General features: G+C 50.9%; 5 protein-coding genes across 5 annotated transcripts; 4 read left to right on the plus strand and 1 right to left on the minus strand.

Moving 5' to 3' along the window:
• Positions 1–554: 554 nt before the first annotated feature.
• CC1G_07737 (ATP-binding cassette transporter) lies at positions 555–7212 on the plus strand (the record flags this gene model as incomplete). Its single annotated transcript, XM_001832298.1, has 36 exons — positions 555–764; positions 815–1280; positions 1345–1761; positions 1821–2096; positions 2153–2203; positions 2262–2339; positions 2394–2449; positions 2499–2525; positions 2581–2670; positions 2722–2741; positions 2794–2887; positions 2947–2953; positions 3001–3062; positions 3112–3537; positions 3597–3627; positions 3687–3742; positions 3797–3865; positions 3924–3954; positions 4008–4073; positions 4124–4652; positions 4711–4961; positions 5021–5164; positions 5222–5266; positions 5325–5446; positions 5508–5538; positions 5598–5752; positions 5810–5974; positions 6026–6082; positions 6141–6297; positions 6352–6425; positions 6476–6606; positions 6659–6725; positions 6781–6791; positions 6845–6956; positions 7011–7051; positions 7104–7212. 36 exons carry the CDS (start codon positions 555–557, stop codon positions 7210–7212), a joined length of 4734 nt encoding a protein of 1577 aa, XP_001832350.1.
• A 157-nt stretch (positions 7213–7369) lies between these two features.
• On the minus strand, positions 7370–8294 carry CC1G_07738 (hypothetical protein). Its single transcript, XM_001832299.2, has 4 exons — positions 8133–8294; positions 8025–8077; positions 7814–7963; positions 7370–7755 (listed from the first exon to the last, which is right to left on the minus strand). The coding sequence occupies exons 1-4, from the start codon at positions 8209–8211 to the stop codon at positions 7516–7518; spliced, it is 522 nt and encodes a 173-aa protein (XP_001832351.2). The 5' UTR covers positions 8212–8294; the 3' UTR covers positions 7370–7515.
• Positions 8295–8948: 654 nt separating this feature from the next.
• CC1G_07739 (aspartate kinase homoserine dehydrogenase) lies at positions 8949–10244 on the plus strand (the record flags this gene model as incomplete). The annotated part of the gene is made up of 4 exons (XM_001832300.1): positions 8949–9467; positions 9516–9641; positions 9694–10010; positions 10079–10244. The coding sequence occupies 4 exons, from the start codon at positions 8949–8951 to the stop codon at positions 10242–10244; spliced, it is 1128 nt and encodes a 375-aa protein (XP_001832352.1).
• Positions 10245–12312: 2068 nt separating this feature from the next.
• Positions 12313–15467, plus strand: CC1G_07740 (beta-glucan synthesis-associated protein SKN1). The gene is made up of 18 exons (XM_001832301.2): positions 12313–12494; positions 12545–12574; positions 12622–12812; positions 12877–12881; positions 12935–13212; positions 13267–13297; positions 13348–13436; positions 13494–13539; positions 13593–13626; positions 13681–13698; positions 13758–13812; positions 13875–13991; positions 14044–14068; positions 14123–14277; positions 14342–14423; positions 14548–14774; positions 14829–14998; positions 15061–15467. Exons 1-18 carry the CDS (start codon positions 12336–12338, stop codon positions 15149–15151), a joined length of 1803 nt encoding a protein of 600 aa, XP_001832353.2. The 5' UTR covers positions 12313–12335; the 3' UTR covers positions 15152–15467.
• A 754-nt stretch (positions 15468–16221) lies between these two features.
• On the plus strand, positions 16222–18626 carry CC1G_07741 (hypothetical protein; the record flags this gene model as incomplete). Its single annotated transcript, XM_001832302.2, has 4 exons — positions 16222–16991; positions 17056–17224; positions 17278–17351; positions 17405–18626. 4 exons carry the CDS (start codon positions 16222–16224, stop codon positions 18624–18626), a joined length of 2235 nt encoding a protein of 744 aa, XP_001832354.2.
• Positions 18627–18849: the final 223 nt, after the last annotated feature.

Genomic DNA, 18849 nt, shown 5'->3' on the forward strand with positions numbered 1-18849 from the left:
GTCGCGAAGTTCGAACTTCTCACGCTTCAAGTTCCATGGTCCTGAGCGCTGAGCGCTAAAACGGTCGACCTGATTGTTGAGGGCTATCTCCTCACGAGAGAAGCTTATCATGTCACTTCAAATTCTGCAGAAGCTACTTATACTTTTGAAATTCCATGGTATAAGATTCGCCTTGCCAATTGACTGAGTGGTTGTAGATAGAGGGGCTGCTCCTGATAACATGCGAAATTCAATACCGAGAGCTCTGTCCGCTTAACCTCGTAGTTGGACTCCTTCGAAGCAATGGTGGAAGGCTGAAGCCCATAAGCGCCCGGTACATGGCCGGTGCTAGTTGATATTAGTCATCGCGGTGAACCCATACGGTCACATTGATGCCTGGTTTGCGGCAACTCCTGGCAACTCATATCGCTGCAATATGGATTCCGTTTTTCACAGCTGAAGCTTGTACCGCTACCACCATCTCCCTACCACTGAATTCTTCTTTCTTACTCACGGGAAAGGCATTGAAGCGCGACCGACGGACACCAACGGCTGCATGCAACCGACCCGCCTAAATGTTTCCCTTCCAAACTGAAATCGCAGCGGTCCTCGCTGGAAGCGCACTGGCCAGCGCAAGTCGCTTGTACTTCAAGGAAAATGGTGCCGAAGGGAAGATTAGACTGCCAGAAGGCTATGAACAAGACGAGCGCGACCCATTCGACGTGACTGCACCAGAGGACTTGATAGACGGCCATCCTATCGAGGAGCAAATTTTCTGGAATCGCGTATGTTTTAATTCACTGAATTTTCTCTGTTTCTTAACATAGGAGTGCAGATGAGGCGACGGAAAGCCGGTATCGCCCTCCTTCTGGCCCTGGCCGCGGCGGTTAATGCAATCGCACTAGGGTACGCAATCTCGAACGACGCCCGACCAGAATCATTAGTCGCGATTCTTCAACTGGCCTTCACGCTCTATATTCTGGTCCTGTCGACAAAGGCTTCATTCACGGATGAAGTCGCAGCTCACTGCGAACTGGTTCTTCACCTTGCAGTGCTGTCCTCTGTGTCTACCCTCTTGCTACTCACAGCGGCCATTCTGCCGGATTCCCTGGCATCCCACAGTGACATCGGTTCCCAAGGCCTGTGGTACGGTGTCATCGCCTTATACTCCGCTGTCTGCGTCGTCGCCGTCACTACCCCTACCGGTCCCCCTTTAAATTATCCATCAGAAGTCGTTTACTCGGATAAAGTTGTCCAGTCCATTACGAACCCAGACCCAGAGAACGTTTGTGGAGTCACAGGTAACGTTCATGTTTACTCCGGAGAATCATTGCAAGGATTCTGACCAGGTATTGTTATAATTAGGATCGTCATTATGGGATACCCTCATGTTCTCATACGTGACCAAGGTCGTCTGGCTAGGACACACGGCTTCAAGCGTTGAAATCGGAGATTTGCCCCTCCTACCGGCCTATTTCCGTGCAGTTTTGAACTACTCGCTGATGAGAAAGGCGACGCGAACCACCAAGCTCAAAGTTCTCAACTGGAAACCTCGCCTGGGCTCGGGTTGGGATTTGTGGTACAGGTTGATGCATCTCAACCGCTACCTTCTATCCTTGGAGGTGGTTCTGGGCGTAGTTACAGCCGCCTCTTTTTACGTTCAAGCGTTCTTCATACGATTTCTGATCTCCTACCTGGAGGTTGACCCTGGCCGTGAGGACCGCGGGTGGGGCTGGGTGTACATTTTTGGAATTATCGCTACGAACGCTATCGGATACTTGAGTGAGTTTTCATGCAGGCATCTTCAGGTAATGCTCCTTCTAAACTGAATATTTTCTCAGTTGCAGGCCAGTTGTGGTTCTTATCCGCAACGACGATTCCAGTTCGATTCCGAGTCCAGCTCAATAGCATTCTCTACGCCAAAACCCTGGTCCGCAAAGATGTTGCCTCTACTGCTCCATCTGCAGGTTCAAAGGACGCAAACCCGGACGGACAAGGCAGTGAAGAGAAAGAACAGTCAGCCTCAGAATTCGCTAGCAAGGGACAAATCATGACCCTGATGACAACGGACGTTGATAAAATTGCCGACTTCCCCTGGTGGTTTAGCACACTCATAGGTATGGACACTCTTGTTGCCTGTATTGCGTCGACGCCTTTGACAAGAAAATTTCAGTTCACCCAGTCGAGATCGTCATAGGAACTTACCTCTTGTACGATTTACTCGGTACGAAGGTCAATCCCTTCAATTCGAACGTAACCCTTACGTCTATTCCCTTCTACAGGCGTGTCGTGTTTCTATGGCCTTGCCCTCATCTGCCTGTTCCTCCCGTTGAATCATCTGGCGGTCAAGACGTTTGTAGGTGAGTGTTCTAGCCAGGAGTTACGCTATGTTCTCTAACCCCGCCCTCCCAAAGGCATTCAAGAGAATCTAATGAAAGCCCGAGATGAGCGTGTCTCCTTGATGAACGAGGTACAGCAGCCCTATCATGACCTGGGTCATAGCACTGACATGTTGGCAGATCTTGGGGGCTATTCGCATGCTCAAAGTGAGTACAGAGCCCGTGCTCTTACCAAGCTCACACTTCTGATGTTACGTCGCAGTTCATGGCTTGGGAAAGGAGTTTCGAAAAGCGAGTGATGGGTATCCGGGAGAAAGAGTTGAAGTATCAGAAGCGTCACTATAGGATACAGGTTAGTGTCTTTGCAGTTCAGCGCTTCAGTTATTTAACCCAGCGGTTTCAGACTCTCTGGATTGCCGTCTGGTTCGTTGGAATCGCAAGTATTGCCTCTTCACTGTCTGAATGAGGTTTCTAGGAACCTGACACCGATTCTGGTGGTTCTGGTCACCTTTTGGCACTTCGCGATCGTTCGACAACAACCACTTACGCCGTCAGTGGCATTTACCTCTGTATGTCTTGTTTCTCGCCTCTACTCCGCCGTCACCTAACCCCAGAATCACGTCCGCAGATCATTGGTGGGGCCGCCCCTGGTTCCGAACGTGCACCAACTGACCTCTCCTAGTTTTCTCGCAGATGAAGTTCGCCTTCAACGCGTTACCAGAAACATTTGTCAATTTGCTACAGGTGATAGCTTTTTCCACGCGCGTCTCGACGCATACTGACAACGAAACAGTGCTTGGTTTCACTCCGTCGAATTGAGAAATACATGAATGGCGCCGAAGTCAGCCCGGTCTTACCACTGGAAGAACAGGGAACGAAGATAGCATTCCAATCTTGCACAGTGACCTGGCCCCAAGGACGATCTCAGTCTCAAGACGGCTCGAACGCAAGCACTGCGTCATCGACCCCGACCACACCATCCAAGAAGTTTGTTCTTGTCGATCTCACCCTTGACTTCCCTCGCGGAGAATTGTCTTTGATCTGCGGAAAGCTTGGATCTGGGAAGTCTCTTCTTCTCCTTTCTCTCCTTGGAGAGGCGGACATCCTGAGTGGACAGATACTGTGCCCTCGGTCGCCGCCTGATTCGATCGCATCGAGTGCCAACGCGGGATTGAGAGGGGAGTGGGTCGTTGAAGGACTCTGTGCTTATGTTCCCCAGGTAAGGACCATCACGCTGTTGCGACATGCCGTTAATTTGCTAACTGACATTTTTTTCAGGCTGCGTGGTTGCGCAACGCATCTATCAAAGGTGCGACTCCACGTCCACAATCCTTCGTGCAATCGATCTTAGGCTAAATCTGCACCCAGAGAACATCCTGTTCGGTCTGCCATACAACGAAAAGCGATACCAGGAAACTCTCGAGGTGAGGAAGTATACTTACAGAAATCCGACATGACTCTCATTCTGTGATTTTCAGGCATGTGCACTTGTGAATGATTTGGAAATTTTGGAAGATGGCGACGAATCGGAAATCGGAGAACGAGGGGTGAGCCAAATTTGTTAGTCCGTTTGTTGGGTGCAAACTCTGAAGCCCTTTGCTCTAGGTGAACCTTTCTGGTGGACAAAAGGCAAGAGGTAAGTGCAGTCAAGCATCGACGGAGTACTTGTTCCTCACGGTCGCGCTGCAGTGTCCCTCGCTCGTGCTGTCTATTCGCGAGCCTCGATACTCTTCCTGGACGATGTTTTGTCGGCGGGTAGGTTCTCTCATTCTCGAAGGGGGAGGCCAATTTGACAATCAATCCAGTCGACGCCCACACTGCCCATCACCTCTATCACCAATGTCTTCGAGGCGAGCTCATGCAAGGCAGAACCGTCATCCTCGTCTCCCATCATGTCCACCTCTGCTCGAGCGACGCGGCCTACATCGTGGCACTTGACAATGGTCGAGTGGTATTCGACGGCGACCGCGATTCATTCAACAGGTCAGGTCTTATCAAGACACTTGGCCAGACCACCCATGGCGGGGAGAAGGACGATCTTGAGGAAAAGAAACTACTGGTGGACATTGAGGAGAAGGTCCTGGGCCATGGGGAAGGCGTTCAGCAGGAATCCAATTCGACTGCTGAATCGACGCATGGTTCTGATGGTCAGAAGAAAGAGAAGAAACCTCCTCGAAAACTTATTGAAGACGAGGTCAGGGCGGTTGGTCGTATCAAGAAGGATGTTTGGGCAATGTTCTTCCAAGCATGCGGCAGTCCCTGGTTCTGGTCCCTTTTCGTCCTGGTTTTCGTTTTGGCCGCTGTGAGCGTTGTAGTGGAGAACAACTGGCTCAGGTGCGTTCAGCATTCTGCTTACAGCATTAGTTCAGCACTAAGCACTTTTTGTCTGCAGGTATTGGTCTGCTTCCGCCCTGGAGAATACAGGCGGAAGTCCTATTTTCTATATCGGAATCTACACTGCGATCAACTTCGTCGGTCTCATCGTCGGTACCGGCCGTTGGCTCGTCCTCTACGATGGGTCAATCCGTGCGTCGACTGTGCTCTACAAGAAGTTGCTTGAAACCGTTCTCTTTGCCAATATCCGCTTCCACGACACTGTTTCTCGCGGTCGCCTTCTGAACCGCTTCGGAAAAGACTTCGAGGGTGGGTTGCCCACTTCCCTCTTCACTTCCGATGACTAACCTATGGGACCATCCCAAAAGGCATTGACAGTCAACTTGCTGGGAACCTCGGATACACCACGATTATGGGTCTCTCAGCTCTAACCTCTGTAATCACCGTAAGCGTCGTCGGTGGCCCTGTGTTTATAGCAGCCATTGCGGTTCTCGGTGTTCTCTATTGGAATGGTGCGTGACTATGGCCGTACGCGCTTTGAGTGCAAACGCTGAAGCCACTTTTGATAGCGGCGAAAATCTATGGACAAACCTCGCGGGATATGAGGCGACTCGGTGCGTTGAACCATTGCATCTGATACTGATGCATACTGACGATAGGTTGCCTTCGCAGATTCTGTATCCCGCTCGCCACTCTATTCGATATACGGGGAAACTATCTCTGGTGTCCCTGTGCTGAGAGCCTTTGGAGCATCTACGAAGCTACTAAGAGAGATGCTTCGATGTGTTGATACAGTGTGTTTCCTGTTCCTTTGTCCATGACTGTGAGAAGATAGACTTATCCTGTGGTGTACAGAACTCGAATCCCTTCTACTGGATGTGGGCGGGTAAGTGCCCCTATAGAATATTAGCTAAGGGTGATCGTCTAATCTTTCATCTTTTTCAGTGAATCGTTGGTTGTCGATCCGGTTCAACCTCATTTCCACAGCCATGGTTGGAGCGACCGGACTGGCGTGCCTTGTGAACCCAAGCATCAACGCTTCATTGGCGGGCTTTGCGTTGGCGTTCGCCACCACGATCACCAACGACCTCTTGTTTGTGGTAAGTAGCTTACCCGCGTTCGTCGTGGCCCGAAAGCGACTGACACACTTCGCTTAGGTTCGTCGATTTGTCGCCCTTGAGCAATCTATGGTTGCTCTTGAGCGAGTCAAAGAATATTCGGAACTGAAGCGTGAACCCGCCGAGTTTATTGAACCCAGACCACCGGCGTCTTGGCCTTCTCAAGGTGAAATCCAAGTTGAAGAACTCACCATTCGTTATGCTGTAAGCGGTCATTATCTTCCTCAATGCTGTTCACTCAAAATTTTTTTATAGCCTGATCTTCCCGACGTGCTGCACAATCTATCCTTCACTATTAAACCTGGAGAAAAGGTGAGCGGGTGTGTTGCTCCTGTATAAAACGCGCGAGGCTTAACATCAAGTCTTCCAGGTCGGAATCCTTGGGCGAACCGGATCCGGCAAGAGCACCTTGGCTCTATCCTTCTTCCGCTTTGTGGAGCCCACCAAAGGGCGCATCTTGGTCGATGGGCGTGACCTTTCCAAGGTCGGGCTCACCGACGTTCGCAGTCGCATTACGATCATACCTCGTACGTGAAGTCAAGGCACTCGAGTCAGACGATTTCTGACGTTGTCGCCTGCAGAGGACCCGATCATCCTAAGTGGCACATTGCGCTCAACCCTTGACGTTTTCGATGAATATGAGGATGCAGAAATCGTGAGCCCTTTCTTCCTTTGTTTGAGGTCTGCACTCAACCTTTCTCATAGTACGAAGCTCTACGCCGCGTTCATCTCCTGCCCTCTAGCGATAACGCTGAGCTTCCTGACACCATCAACGTAAATGTGTTCAAAGATCTCGATTCACCTGTATCCGAGGGCGGCGAGAACTTCTCAACTGGGTATGAACTACTTGACGAAACGAGTTTCCTGTACTGACAAGCTGGATGGCAGTGAGAAGCAGTTGTTGTGCATGGCCCGCGCAATCCTCAAACGCTCGAAGATTCTTGTCATGGATGAGGTGAGTTGTGCCTTATCTCCACTCCTGCCGTTTCGCTCATGTAGACTCGCTTCAGGCAACCGCAAGGTAAATCCTTCGTAATTTCGGCATGCAAACCCCATTTACCCCCGTATTTTCAGCGTCGACTATGCAACAGACGAATTAATCGGAAAAACAATCCGTCAAGAATTCGCAGAGAGCACGGTCCTCACCATTGCCCACCGGTTGCGGACGGTGATCGACTACGACAGGGTTGGTTCTAAGTTTCGATCCCTTGTTTGTCGCCCTTCCTAATTCTGTGAACAGGTTATGCTCCTCGACCAAGGCAGAATACTCGAGTTCGATCGGTGGGTGTTTTCTAACCTGGTGGTGGAAAGTTTCGTACTGACGACCCTGCAGACCTGCAACCTTACTCAATGATCCTAACTCAAAGTTCTTCGCCCTGTCTAAGGCCACAGGGAAAGACGAGTTTGCTATTCTCCAGAAGATGGCTTCAGAGACTCGGTGATCTCCCAATTTGCTTGACAAGTTGCTTATATTATACCGAACTACTTGAACTTCCCAAAGCGCGTATAATGCCCAAAGCCCCAGTTACGATTAATTAAAATACATCCTAAAGTAACAAACACACAACAGGTATACCAGAGAGTCCATGACTGTCTCTATCCGACCCAATAACTCCACAACGAAAGACCGATATTCACACTTCAGCAAGCCCTGTGTGTTGGTGCTGCACTTCGAAAGACTGTCGTACGCGGGGTTGTCGCTCGCAGCCTTTTTTCATTGTCTTCACCCCCAAACACTTCTTGCCTCAACCGTCGAAAGAGTTTAACGCGAAGGAAGTCTGTCGTTCTCCACATCCTTCGCTCGAAGCGAGATCTTTACAAAAGCCCAGTCCTGTAACTGCGGCTGCGGTCGGTGTGTTGGAGGCGGTACTGGAGCTTGAAGAAGGTGTAGTGCTCTCCAGTGGTGCACAGTGGCCACATGTCTTGGGGCATTGGGTCTTCATGAGCGTATAATACAGGCTGTTATTGCATAGGTTTGCCCGGGCCTGGCTGGGAGCGTTAGATCCTGGTGGTGCAAACAAGCGATAAGATGGGGCAACACACCTGACATTCGGCGGGATCGTTGTCGATGCAGGCTGGACTTGATGTTGGTGCCGGGGGGCCCACGGTCGAGGAGCATGTACCGCAAGTTACCGGGCATTGGACATGCATAATGGGGGCGTAGGCGGTGTGGGTGCAGAATGCTTCCCTAGCCTAGAAATCGAAGTCCGTTTGTGAGGCGATGTTGGAGCATACTTGCGCGATTTCAACGTACTCTGCAATCTGGAGAGATGTCCGTGCATGTCGCTTGGCGAAATCCTAGGTCAACTAGAAGAGATTGTTGAGGGTTTGTGGGGTGCGGCAAGAGGATGTATGTACGAACCGGCAACTGGGAAGGTAAGGACCGGGCTTGAGAGGCTGCTTAGGATGCCGAAGAAGCTGAGAGCATGAAGGAGTTTCATAACAGAAAGGACAGTGGGTTAAAGGAAGGGACAGGAATGCCTTTAGCAGGACAGATATAGCCAGAGAAGGTGGTGGGACTGGGGAAAGACCCTACAGACACCGGGATCTGTTCGCCAGCGAGCGATGGGAACTGACTGAATCACGGCACGCAAGGCACTCTGGGGAGGATGGATGCTATAAATATAATAAGGTTGAATCTCGATAGATTGTTCATCATTGCCGCCTATTCAGAAGCGACTGAAAGGATAGCTGGGGACAACCGCCAAACTGGTTGAGACGCGTTCCAGGATCCGGTCAGAGGACCCCTCACTCCCGCCGTGGATAGGGGTAATTCCATGTCGTGAGTGCCGTTGATACTGGGCTGATATGTCGATGGAGAATTGTCGAATCGGATTGCCACTAGGACGCCCTAACCGCCTAGGTCCTGGAAGCTAAGTAGTCCCAGTGTGAAGAGTTTCATCGGCCGTTTGGGTTTCCTGGCGCCGTCTTCGACCCCGATGTCATCAACATCACGCCATTGAAGATTTCAATGCAAATGTTTTCTCGAAGTGCGTGTTGCTTGAAATCAGCTTCCAAAAGGACAACAACATCAAGGGTCAACGCCTCGATATTTCTGAAGAGACTTCACCCGAGATCACACCGGCCAATTTCTACAAGATCGAGTTCAGTCTCGCAACCATCTCCATCGAAAACATACCCACCTAGTCGAATTCAGCCTTTATCGTATCGAACAGCAATGTCGGTTCAGAAGAAGGAGATCCTCGTTGCCGTCGTCGGTGTGGGCCTCGTGGGTGGAGAGCTGATCGGACAGCTCCTGTCGATCCCGGCAAACAGGTCGCCTTTCAAGCTTGTCTCCCTCACATCGTCCAAGACGACCCTCTACGCTTCCCCCGAAAACCCCATCTCGGCTGAACAACTCACCACATGGAAGAGCCAGCTTGCTGCTTCGAGCGATAAAGCCGATTTGAACGAGCTCACCAGCCGGTTGAAGGCCTGGTTGACTGGTGATCGCCAGGTCGTCGTTGTCGACAATACTTCCAACGACGATGTTGCTGGAAGGTACCCTGAATGGCTGGCAGCTGGCTTCAGCGTCGCGACACCCAACAAGAAGGCGTTCTCTGGAGACAAGGCTTTGTTCGACCAGATCGTCAAAGCTAGCCAGCAAACTGGTGCCAAGTGGTTGAACGAGTCGACCGTTGGTGCCGGATTGCCTGTCATCAACACTTTGAAGGAGATGGTTGCTTCTGGTGACAAGGTGAGTTATTTCTCGCTTTTAATAGGCCGTTTCTGATTCTTTGATTAGGTCAAGAAGATCGAGGGTGTCTTCTCAGGCACTATGAGCTACATCTTCAACGAATTCTCTACTGGCAAGACTGACGGCCCTGCATTCTCTTCTGTCGTCGCCGTTGCACGCGAAAAGGGTTACACTGTGAGTCATTCCAACTCACAATTCAATCCGTTGGCTACATCTCGCGTTCTAGGAACCACACCCAGCCGATGATCTCAACGGCTACGACGTTGCCCGAAAACTCACCATCGTCTCACGAATCATCTCCGCATTCTCCAGCGAACCCACCAACCTCCCCGAGCTCGACTCTTTCCTCTCTGTCAAGACCCAATCCTTGATCCCATCCGCCCTTGAAGGCATCCCAACAGGCGACGAATTCATCGCCCGGCTCCCCGAATTCGACTCTGAATTCGCCAAACTCAGAGAAGAAGCCGCAAAGGAAGGAAAGGTCCTCCGCTTCGTCGGTGTCGTCGATGTAGAGAACGGACAGGTCAAGGCTGGCCTTGAGAAGTGCGTAGACTCGCTCTCTTTCGTAATGATCTCATTGGTTGTGGGTGCTTACACCGGTTTTCTTTTAGATACCCTACTACTCACCCATTCGCTACCTCGCTCGGTGGTTCAGATAACATCATCATGTACCACACAGAGAGGTACAGCCCTCGGCCTTTGATCGTCCAGGGCGCTGGTGCTGGTGCTGCTGTGACGGCTATGGGCGTCCTCGGGGACCTACTCAAGCTCGCTTAGAAAGCAAAAAGGCAAGGAGGCCACAAAAATGTAAAACAGTGTACAGTAAGGTTTATTGAATCTCGATTCATTGCTATCGATGTTTTGTCGCCGGTGTGTCGAGGGGCAGTAACTCCTCCGTCCTATTTGCGTCAAGGATTCCGCCCTTGAGTTGTCGTTGAGACCTCTCCAGACCTTACCCTCCTCCAGCATTCACGTCCGTCGGCATCTTTGTTCGATTCCGTTGCTCTGCGCGCGTCGTAGATCCAGGACATTTGTGTGGAGGACTATCGTAGACTCTGTGAGCCCACCGATACCTTCCACTCTATCGCACTCACCACTAATCATTGACAGCTTATCCGTGCTCTAGTAAGCGGACGAGGATCCACAATTACTTTCCGCTCCTATCGAGAGGCGAAACGCCGCCATCCATGTCAAAATTATCTTATTGAGTCCAGGTCCAGCCCACCCTGCCTCCCTCCTACTTCCCATTGGTAATTGCCACTAGTTGGATTGAAACAGGAGGTAACCAACCAGTCCTGGACGAAAATACGCATTGCAGTGTCCAGACCTCAGCTTGTGTGGATACGCCCTCGGAGAGCACTCAAGACTCCCCAACCCCTCGCGCGGGACATGCAGTCCAAATGCAGCCCAGGGCCGAATACTCAAGATGTCCGTGGATATTTAAAGCTGGGCGTGGACCTGTTCAAACGGCTCTCCAGCTCGCCCCTACTATTACAGAGGCCGCTACCCAGTCCCCATTGGAGACTGGTTCCCAGTTTGTAACGAGGATATCAAAGAGTGCAGTACGGATGTGGGGGTGCAGTTGATGCCTGTGCCTGGGCGGTGGCAGGATTGGACAGGTGCAGGTGAAATGAAGGGGATGATTTGAGCTCAGCGGCTGGCATGGCTTTGACATTCTTTCAACTCTCATCTTCCTGCGGACTCTGTCGTGTATTTTAGTATTACTTATAATGGATTTGAAGGACGTTCATTAATGCTTTAACGCCGATCTGTCACTTGCCTGGTGCTATCATATTCTCATCGGTATATCTGTTCGACACACTCGGCGCAGATCCGGAGGGCACATATACATTAGGCGCCCATCAATCTACAGTAGGGTTGACACCAAATGGCATTGTTTCGTTCACCTCTTCCGCAATTTCTCGCGCACTGTCAATAATCTAACTTGTCTACAAGCGTCTTGAATTAATCGACGTCTCGCACCTAACTGACCCGCTCTGAGTGCACTGTTCTCATCCTCAACCTCGATAATGCCGACCTCGTTATCAATCCATGTGATTGGAAAGATCCAACGTTCTTTACTAGGTCTGGTCTTCATCTGTATAGAACCAGTCTGGAACGGCCAAAGATCCCCGTAACCGTGTTAAAACCGACAGCTTGACCTAATTCGAGGTCTATGCCATACTCACTCGTCGAAGGTAAGCAAGTTTCGGCATGGTTTACTTCACCACGTCCACTTAGGCGGTGTATTGCGGGACGAGAGAGTGAATATTCAAAGTGCGAGGGTTTCTGTAACTCATCTTGCAGGAAAATCTTATCACGGTTGGAGAATTCTCGAATATTCGTCGAAACTTCGCGTGAGATAGCCAGGGTAAGGCGACACGCAAAGGATCTCTTCTTTTTATCAAAGCGGGATTATATTCGTCATAAGCCACACCAAAGGATGATCTACGCAGCAGCACTGGATAGCATGGATGTGGAGCCGCCCCTGCAACGCATCGCCGGGCCCGGGGGTTGGTAAGGCAGTTATGGCGGACACACCGAGGGTGCAGAATGGGCGATTCTCTGACCTTGTCTCATCTATACTCTTTATATTCCTGAAATACAGTGTAATATGCAAGCCCTCTACATCATTGGATCACAGTCGTCGGCCTGAGAAGATCTACAGGCGCTTGGAGCGAGGCTTGGCAATGACGGTGTGCGTCTATTAATAGCATCGGAAAATCCCGAGCTGGAGTTTAGCCGGAACGAGGGCGTTTCTTCCTCGATTTTGCATTTTTTTGTGTGTCGTAAAATGGATTTCGATCACAGGTGGACAGCTCCACCCTTCTTCCACTCTACCTTTGCCTTCGTCGTCAGGCTCGTCCCATGACACGCCATCCACCCTCCTTTCAGTCCTCAGCGTCGGCAGCGAGCTTGCTGCCCCACCACAGTCAACGCGACACTAATGGACGACGGCAACCCTCAATCAATAGCTTCTCGGGGCTCATTAGTAGCCAGTCGTCGTCGATGATTGGGGGTCATAATGTGAGTAGCATCTTAGTGCTCCCTGGTCAGCGAACTGAATATCCGGGCAGTTCTACAGGCATTCCTCGATATCAGAGAAGGTAGGCAGCCCCAAAGAACGTCACGAATGTTGCTCACAGGCCCCAAGTACTCGCTCGACCCCTCTCCAGCACAATGGGGCACACCACTCCTGATGGACGTCCGAGAACCCGACGACGAGCTACACAACCCCGACCCAAAGCAAGACTCGTCGAAGACGGAATGGAGCAGTTTCTCGTATCGGGGGATGTCCAACCTTGGCTGCCTGTCTATTTTAATAGTGGGAATGTTGGTGCTCTTGTGGGTATTCCTTTCACATTTGCTTCTGGAGCACCGTTTGACGTGGAGCTTGTTGTCTTATCAGTGTCGGTATGTCATCCTCCGTGCCATTAGTCCCTGGTACCCTTACTCAAGGCACCTAGGCTACCCTCTAATCACGCATTTGACGAAAGAGCGGCCGACAACACAAGGCGGCTTCAACCTAGGCGGAATCAATGCAAGTGGCCAGATACCCGAACTCCCTGGAAACTTTGGCCTAATTGATAAAGATACTCCACGAGAAGCGTACACCAAACCTTCTTGGCACAATGGCGAGGAGATGGTGCTTGTGTTCTCGGATGAGTTCAATGAAGACGGTCGAACTTTCTATCCTGGAGACGATCCCTATTGGGAAGCCGTTGACATCCATTACTGGGGAACGGTAAGCTATTTCTGTCGTGTGCGAGTGAATGGCGGACTGACAGGCGGCGGCTAGAATGATCTCGAATGGTATGATCCTTCACAAGGTATGCTTGTTCATTCCCATTGCCATGCATGTCCTGACAGCATGACCTAGCCACAACGCGGGACGGCGCACTTCAGTTAACACTGGAGCGAGTCGCGGATCCATCGCTCAACCACAATCTGGAGTATAAATCCGGAATGGTACGCCCCTTCCTGGTTACCGAGGCAGTGGTCACTTAACCCACCCTTCACCCATAGGTCCAGACATGGAATAAGTTTTGCTTCACAGGTGGTCTACTCGAAGGTACCGCATTCCCCTTCAAATCATTCCCCTTTTGATGCTCAGTCTATTGTTAGCATCGGTGAGGCTCCCCGGATCCAGCACTATCGCGTACGTGGTATAGCCATTTGGATTTTGCTTTCCTGTCTGACTCGGCTTTCCTAGTGGCCTCTGGCCCGCTGTGTGAGTTTATTTCGCTGCTTCTCCCGAAGCCGACCTTGGTTCTAAACTTGCCCACGCAGTTGGGCGTTGGGCAATCTCGGACGAGCTGGTTATGGTGCGAGTTTAGAAGGCCTCGTGAGTCTATCTTGAGCTGCTATTTCCAATTACTCCGCTTACATGGAGACCATCGTCACCAGTGGCCATACAGCTATGATTCATGCGACGTGGGGACCCTGCCCAACCAAACCTATCCGGGAACTTCTCTTCCCGAGGCGGCGGTGACGAATGGAGATCCTTATAACGGTGATGTTCTCGTAAGTACCGAACTCCCAACAATTTGGATTGTATTGACATGGCCTTCGATAGTCCTATCTCCCAGGGCAACGGCTATGTAAGTCTCGGCTAACTCTCTTCGACGCGATACTTTGGTTAACATGTTTTGTAGCCGCATGCACATGCCGAGGTGAATCACATCCTGGACCCGCTAGACCTGATGGCTCCTACGTTGGCCGCGCTGCGCCGGAAATAGACGTGTTCGAAGCTACCGTCCACGGTGGGATGGGAATGGTTTCCTTGTCAGCCCAATGGGCCCCTTACAACGTACGTCTTGGAGTACTGCTGTTGCAAGATTCTGGGGGTACTAACCTGTGATTACGCTCTATAGGCCCAGTACGCTATCCGAAATAGCTCCGGTGAGGTAGAGTTCGACGATCCGGACGTAACGCATTACAACGATTATGTCGGAGGTAAGGCAAATCCATTCAATCTCTTTATCATTTCCTATACTTGAACGCTTCCCAACTTCTTTGACAACCATGTTCTGATTGGGATTGAACACCTGTTCTGACATTTTGATCCCGCATTGCACAGGTGTTTGGCAACAAACCACGAGCGGACTGGCGATCACCAATCAGCAAGCGTACGAGTTGAGCGGTGGATTGTTCGCCGTTTATGGATTCGAGTACAAGCCCGGGTTCGACGACGCGTACATCACCTGGATCAACGATAACAAGCGCGCTTGGACGATCTATTCCGCCGCTCTAGGTCCGGACCCTGCAACTGAGATCGGTGCAAGGCCGTTCCCTCAAGAACCAATGGTGCGTGGCTCACTTCGCGACTACTCCTGATTGTGACCGATTCGTCTTTGACAGTATATTATCGCCAATTTGGGTTTCTCTGAAAACTTCGGAGTGATCGAGTACGACCAGTTGACATTCCCGGCGACCATGAGCGTCGACTGGATCCGCGTCTACCAACCTGCGAACCGGGTCAACATTGGCTGTGATCCTCCCGAGTTCCCTACTGCGAAGTACATCGAGACGTGAGTGGTGTTGTGTCACCGTATCTATTGCATGGCTGACGCAGTTCCTTCATCGCGTGTAGATACAAGGAGGTTTATTCAAACCCGAACCTTACTCTCTGGTCCGATTCTGGCCAGCCTTGGCCCAAGAACTCGCTGGTCGATCAGTGTTAAGTTCTCGCGGGCCCTGCACCCGCCGTTGCTTTCGCTGTCACACGCTTAACTTATTTCGTTTCTCTGCACACTGTACTTTTTGCCGCCGCATTACCGCATCGACCCCGCTATTCGACCCTTACCACTACCATCAGCATTCCCTACCACTTACTACCGCACCCCGCTATGATTGGCATACACGGACCTTTACTCACTCAAAATCCTACGATAGATAGATATGAATTCTACAGGATAGATCATTAACCTAGGGCTTACAGTTTAACTCAATTGTTGTGTTTTTTATACGACTTACGATGGACTTTTTAGTTTTGGATGTAACTTTGACATTTGAAAGTTTGACTGAATTCCGTTGGTGTCGATGAGTGCTAAGCAAGCAATGATCGTGAGAGTGGATGACGTCAGCGACCGCGGCGGGAGTCTCGTCCGCTGGTACCGGGATGATCATGTTGTCCTGCTGTCCTGCTCTGAGTCTCTGCTCCCACCGTCATGCACGAGGCAGGATAGCAAGGACATAACCCAGTGCCGTGTGGTGAGTACGGCACGGATAGTGAGATAATTACGAGTGAGTTTTATTGTGATAAAATCCCCTTATGACTCAATTCTGACTTGCGTCGAATTTGAAGATTGTATACATCGTGAAACGGGAGTCTAGTTGAGAGAAGATAGTTTCTATCGTCGTGACGCAGCCTTGCCTGTAGATTGCAAGCGACCGTCCGCACCATTCGCCCTTTTCGCAGTGCCGGTTTCTATTTTTCTAATATATTATTGTCCTTTCACATCGCAATATGGGTCAGACTCGGCTATGACATTCGGCGCTCGAATTTGTTTCAGCTGCCATCCAGCGGTCACTAGTCTTCGACGTCCTTTTCCGCTCAAATCCCCGGAAAGCCGGCAGGATTTTGTATACGGAAGCTACATACAGCCTCCTGCTCTTGACTAGCGCTCCTTTCTCCCTTCTTCTCTCGAGAGGCCTATAATATTCAGCTCTTGAACATGGGTCGCAAGCACAGAGGTATGGAGCCTCTGACCTGTATTTTGATTGATGAAGACTAACCAACTGTGCCCCTCCCATGGGCGGTGTAGATTCCTATCCGACCACGTTTCGACCCGGCCATATGCCCCAAGTCAATGATCCCAGTGCGAACGAACATGGAAACCCTCCTAGGACGACTTTTGCGCCACTTCAGGATTCTCTCTGGAAGAACTGGCAGGCGGGCTATCCAGAGGCATATACCACAACTTCACGCTATGGGGCGTACACACCTCAAGATGACAGGCACAGCCATTACTATGGAGCCCGCCCTGCAAGGCTAAGCACGATCGAAGAACGCACAGAACCTGCCTCGCAACCTTCGACCCTTCTGTACCCACAGTGGTCTAGCAGTCCGCAATACTCGAGCCAGGGACCAGGCGTTTGGGTGGCTGAACCATTCGCTGAACCGCTGCACCCTGTCTATGGAGGCGCTCCAGATGGGAAAGCCGCCCACGGGCTACCCTATTCCAATGGAATTCCCCCCATTCCCGACAAACCTCAGCACAATTCGGCCTGCTCCGACCCTGTTGGGTACATAGCTTGGTTGGTCTACAACGGCATAATGCTCTGGCTTCCTTCGCTGTACCTGTATCGGGTTGCAGGGGTGTTCTCTGCCCTTGACTCGGCCGACATTCGTTGGATGGGATTTATCTTAGGCTCAAGGTCTCTTGACTCTATCTTGTGGCGCCAAGGTCGAATCGACCTACCCCCAGTGTACGAAACGACGATGTATACTTGGGAAACATTCATCGGGGCGATGATAGAGGAGTGGAAGACCTTCAACTTCATCTCCAGCTTGCTTCTAACGTAAGGTCTAATTCGTGTTCCTTCGGAAAAGGACTGTTGTTGACTTGCTTTGATCGTTACGCAGGGCCATCTGGACAGTATTGCAGATAGACGCTGCCGCAAAAGATGGAGTTATCCGTTATACCGCAATCGCGTCGTTAGTCTGTGCCCTGATAAGTTTGATGTATGGCTGTCTTTACGTCGTTTGGTTTGATAAAATGCGCAAGCCATGGCATGCCTCGGAATGGGCTGAGGTCTGTCTTTCTGCTATCCGCTCAGGAGCGTGCAAATGCTAATGGTTTTTCAGGAAAGTAGAAAGGATTTTGGGGTCATCTGGAACGTCTGGGTCTTCCTCGCGATGCCTGCAATATGGCTTTGCTGGTATGTTGTTGCCATTTCGAGTGACTCACTTGCTTCTGATAATTGGCTACCAGGTCCATTCTTCTATTCATCGCCTGCATCGTATCTTACATATGGCGCACAAGTACAGCTGACATTGAGCATCCACCACTGACAGAAAACACCCTTTTCGCTGCACGGATGTCCATGACAGCCCTGCTAATCCTCGGCTTCATTTACGGTACTTTGTCCGTTTACACTTTTCGACGCTATGGCGAGAAAATGGACAGGCAATGGATAGAAGGGATCAAGTCTTGGATACAAGAGAGGCTCAATCGGAACTTGCCACCTCTCCCCATCGAAGTCTACCCCCAACCAACAATTCTACGGCCACACCCTCCACGGGCGAGACCTTCGTATTCAGGCTACAATTCGACTCCTTACCGCGACTATCATCGGACTTCGGCCAACGATATGGTTCCACCGCCCCCTACTCCTTATGGCTATTCGCAAGAATATGAACCACCGCGTCGTAACTGGTATAGTAGCAAGACGCAAAAATACAGCGCACCTCCTCAAGGACATACATCACCAGGCCGTGATTTTTATAACAAGAAGGGGGAATCCAGCGACGACGAATATGATGGTCCCGCTTATCCCCCTCAAGGACATGCACCAATGGGTCGTAGCTTTTATGGCAAGGAGAAAGAATCCAGCGAATACGGATATGATGGTCCCGCTTATCCTCCTCAAAGTCGTACACCACCGGGTCGTAGCTTTGACAAGAAGGAAGAATACAGTGACGAGGAAAATGTTGGACCCTCTATCCCTGCCGAAGGACATGGACCATCGCTGCGTAGTATCTATGACAAGGAGGAAGAACTCAGCGACGGCGGACATGAAGGCTCCGTTATCTCTCCTCCGCCTTGTATTTCTCAAGAAGCAGAAGAAAACGATCCCCCTATCGCACTTTGTCCACCAGGGCGCCCCGTTGACGCAGAAGACTGCGACTATGTTAGCAGCAAAGGCTATGACAACCCCGTTGTCCGTGCCACAACTATACCGATCGCGAGTCCCCAGGCCAACGATTCCTCCGTCGCTCCTCTTCCACCAGGGCAATCTATTCACACAAGAGATGATGAAGTCCACATGTCCTCTCCAGCCATATCCCGTAGAACAGAGAGCGATGGCCCACATGTCACTCCCCTCCCATCGAAGCGCTCCGCTGGTAAACAAGATAAGAGCCCAGCTTCGTCAACGAACAGGCGTCGGCCGACTACTGAATCCGAATCAACTCGCTCGCGAAGCCCATCTTAACAGCAGTGAGCGCTCAACAGTGCTCCATGTATATCTCATATATAGGAATAAATCAATGTTCAACGACGATCGATGCAGCTAGGCTTGCGATTTATATACCGCTAGGCCACGAGTGACTTGGTCAGATGGTAGTTGGATGAGAAAACGACTCGGCATTTTGCCCGCATAAATTTCGCTCATCCCACGCCTCTTCTTCCTCGCTCCACCTAGGTACTCGACAATG

This window comes from Coprinopsis cinerea, assembly GCF_000182895.1.
Source record: "Coprinopsis cinerea okayama7#130 chromosome 9 map unlocalized cont3.9, whole genome shotgun sequence".
NCBI lineage: Eukaryota > Fungi > Basidiomycota > Agaricomycetes > Agaricales > Psathyrellaceae > Coprinopsis > Coprinopsis cinerea.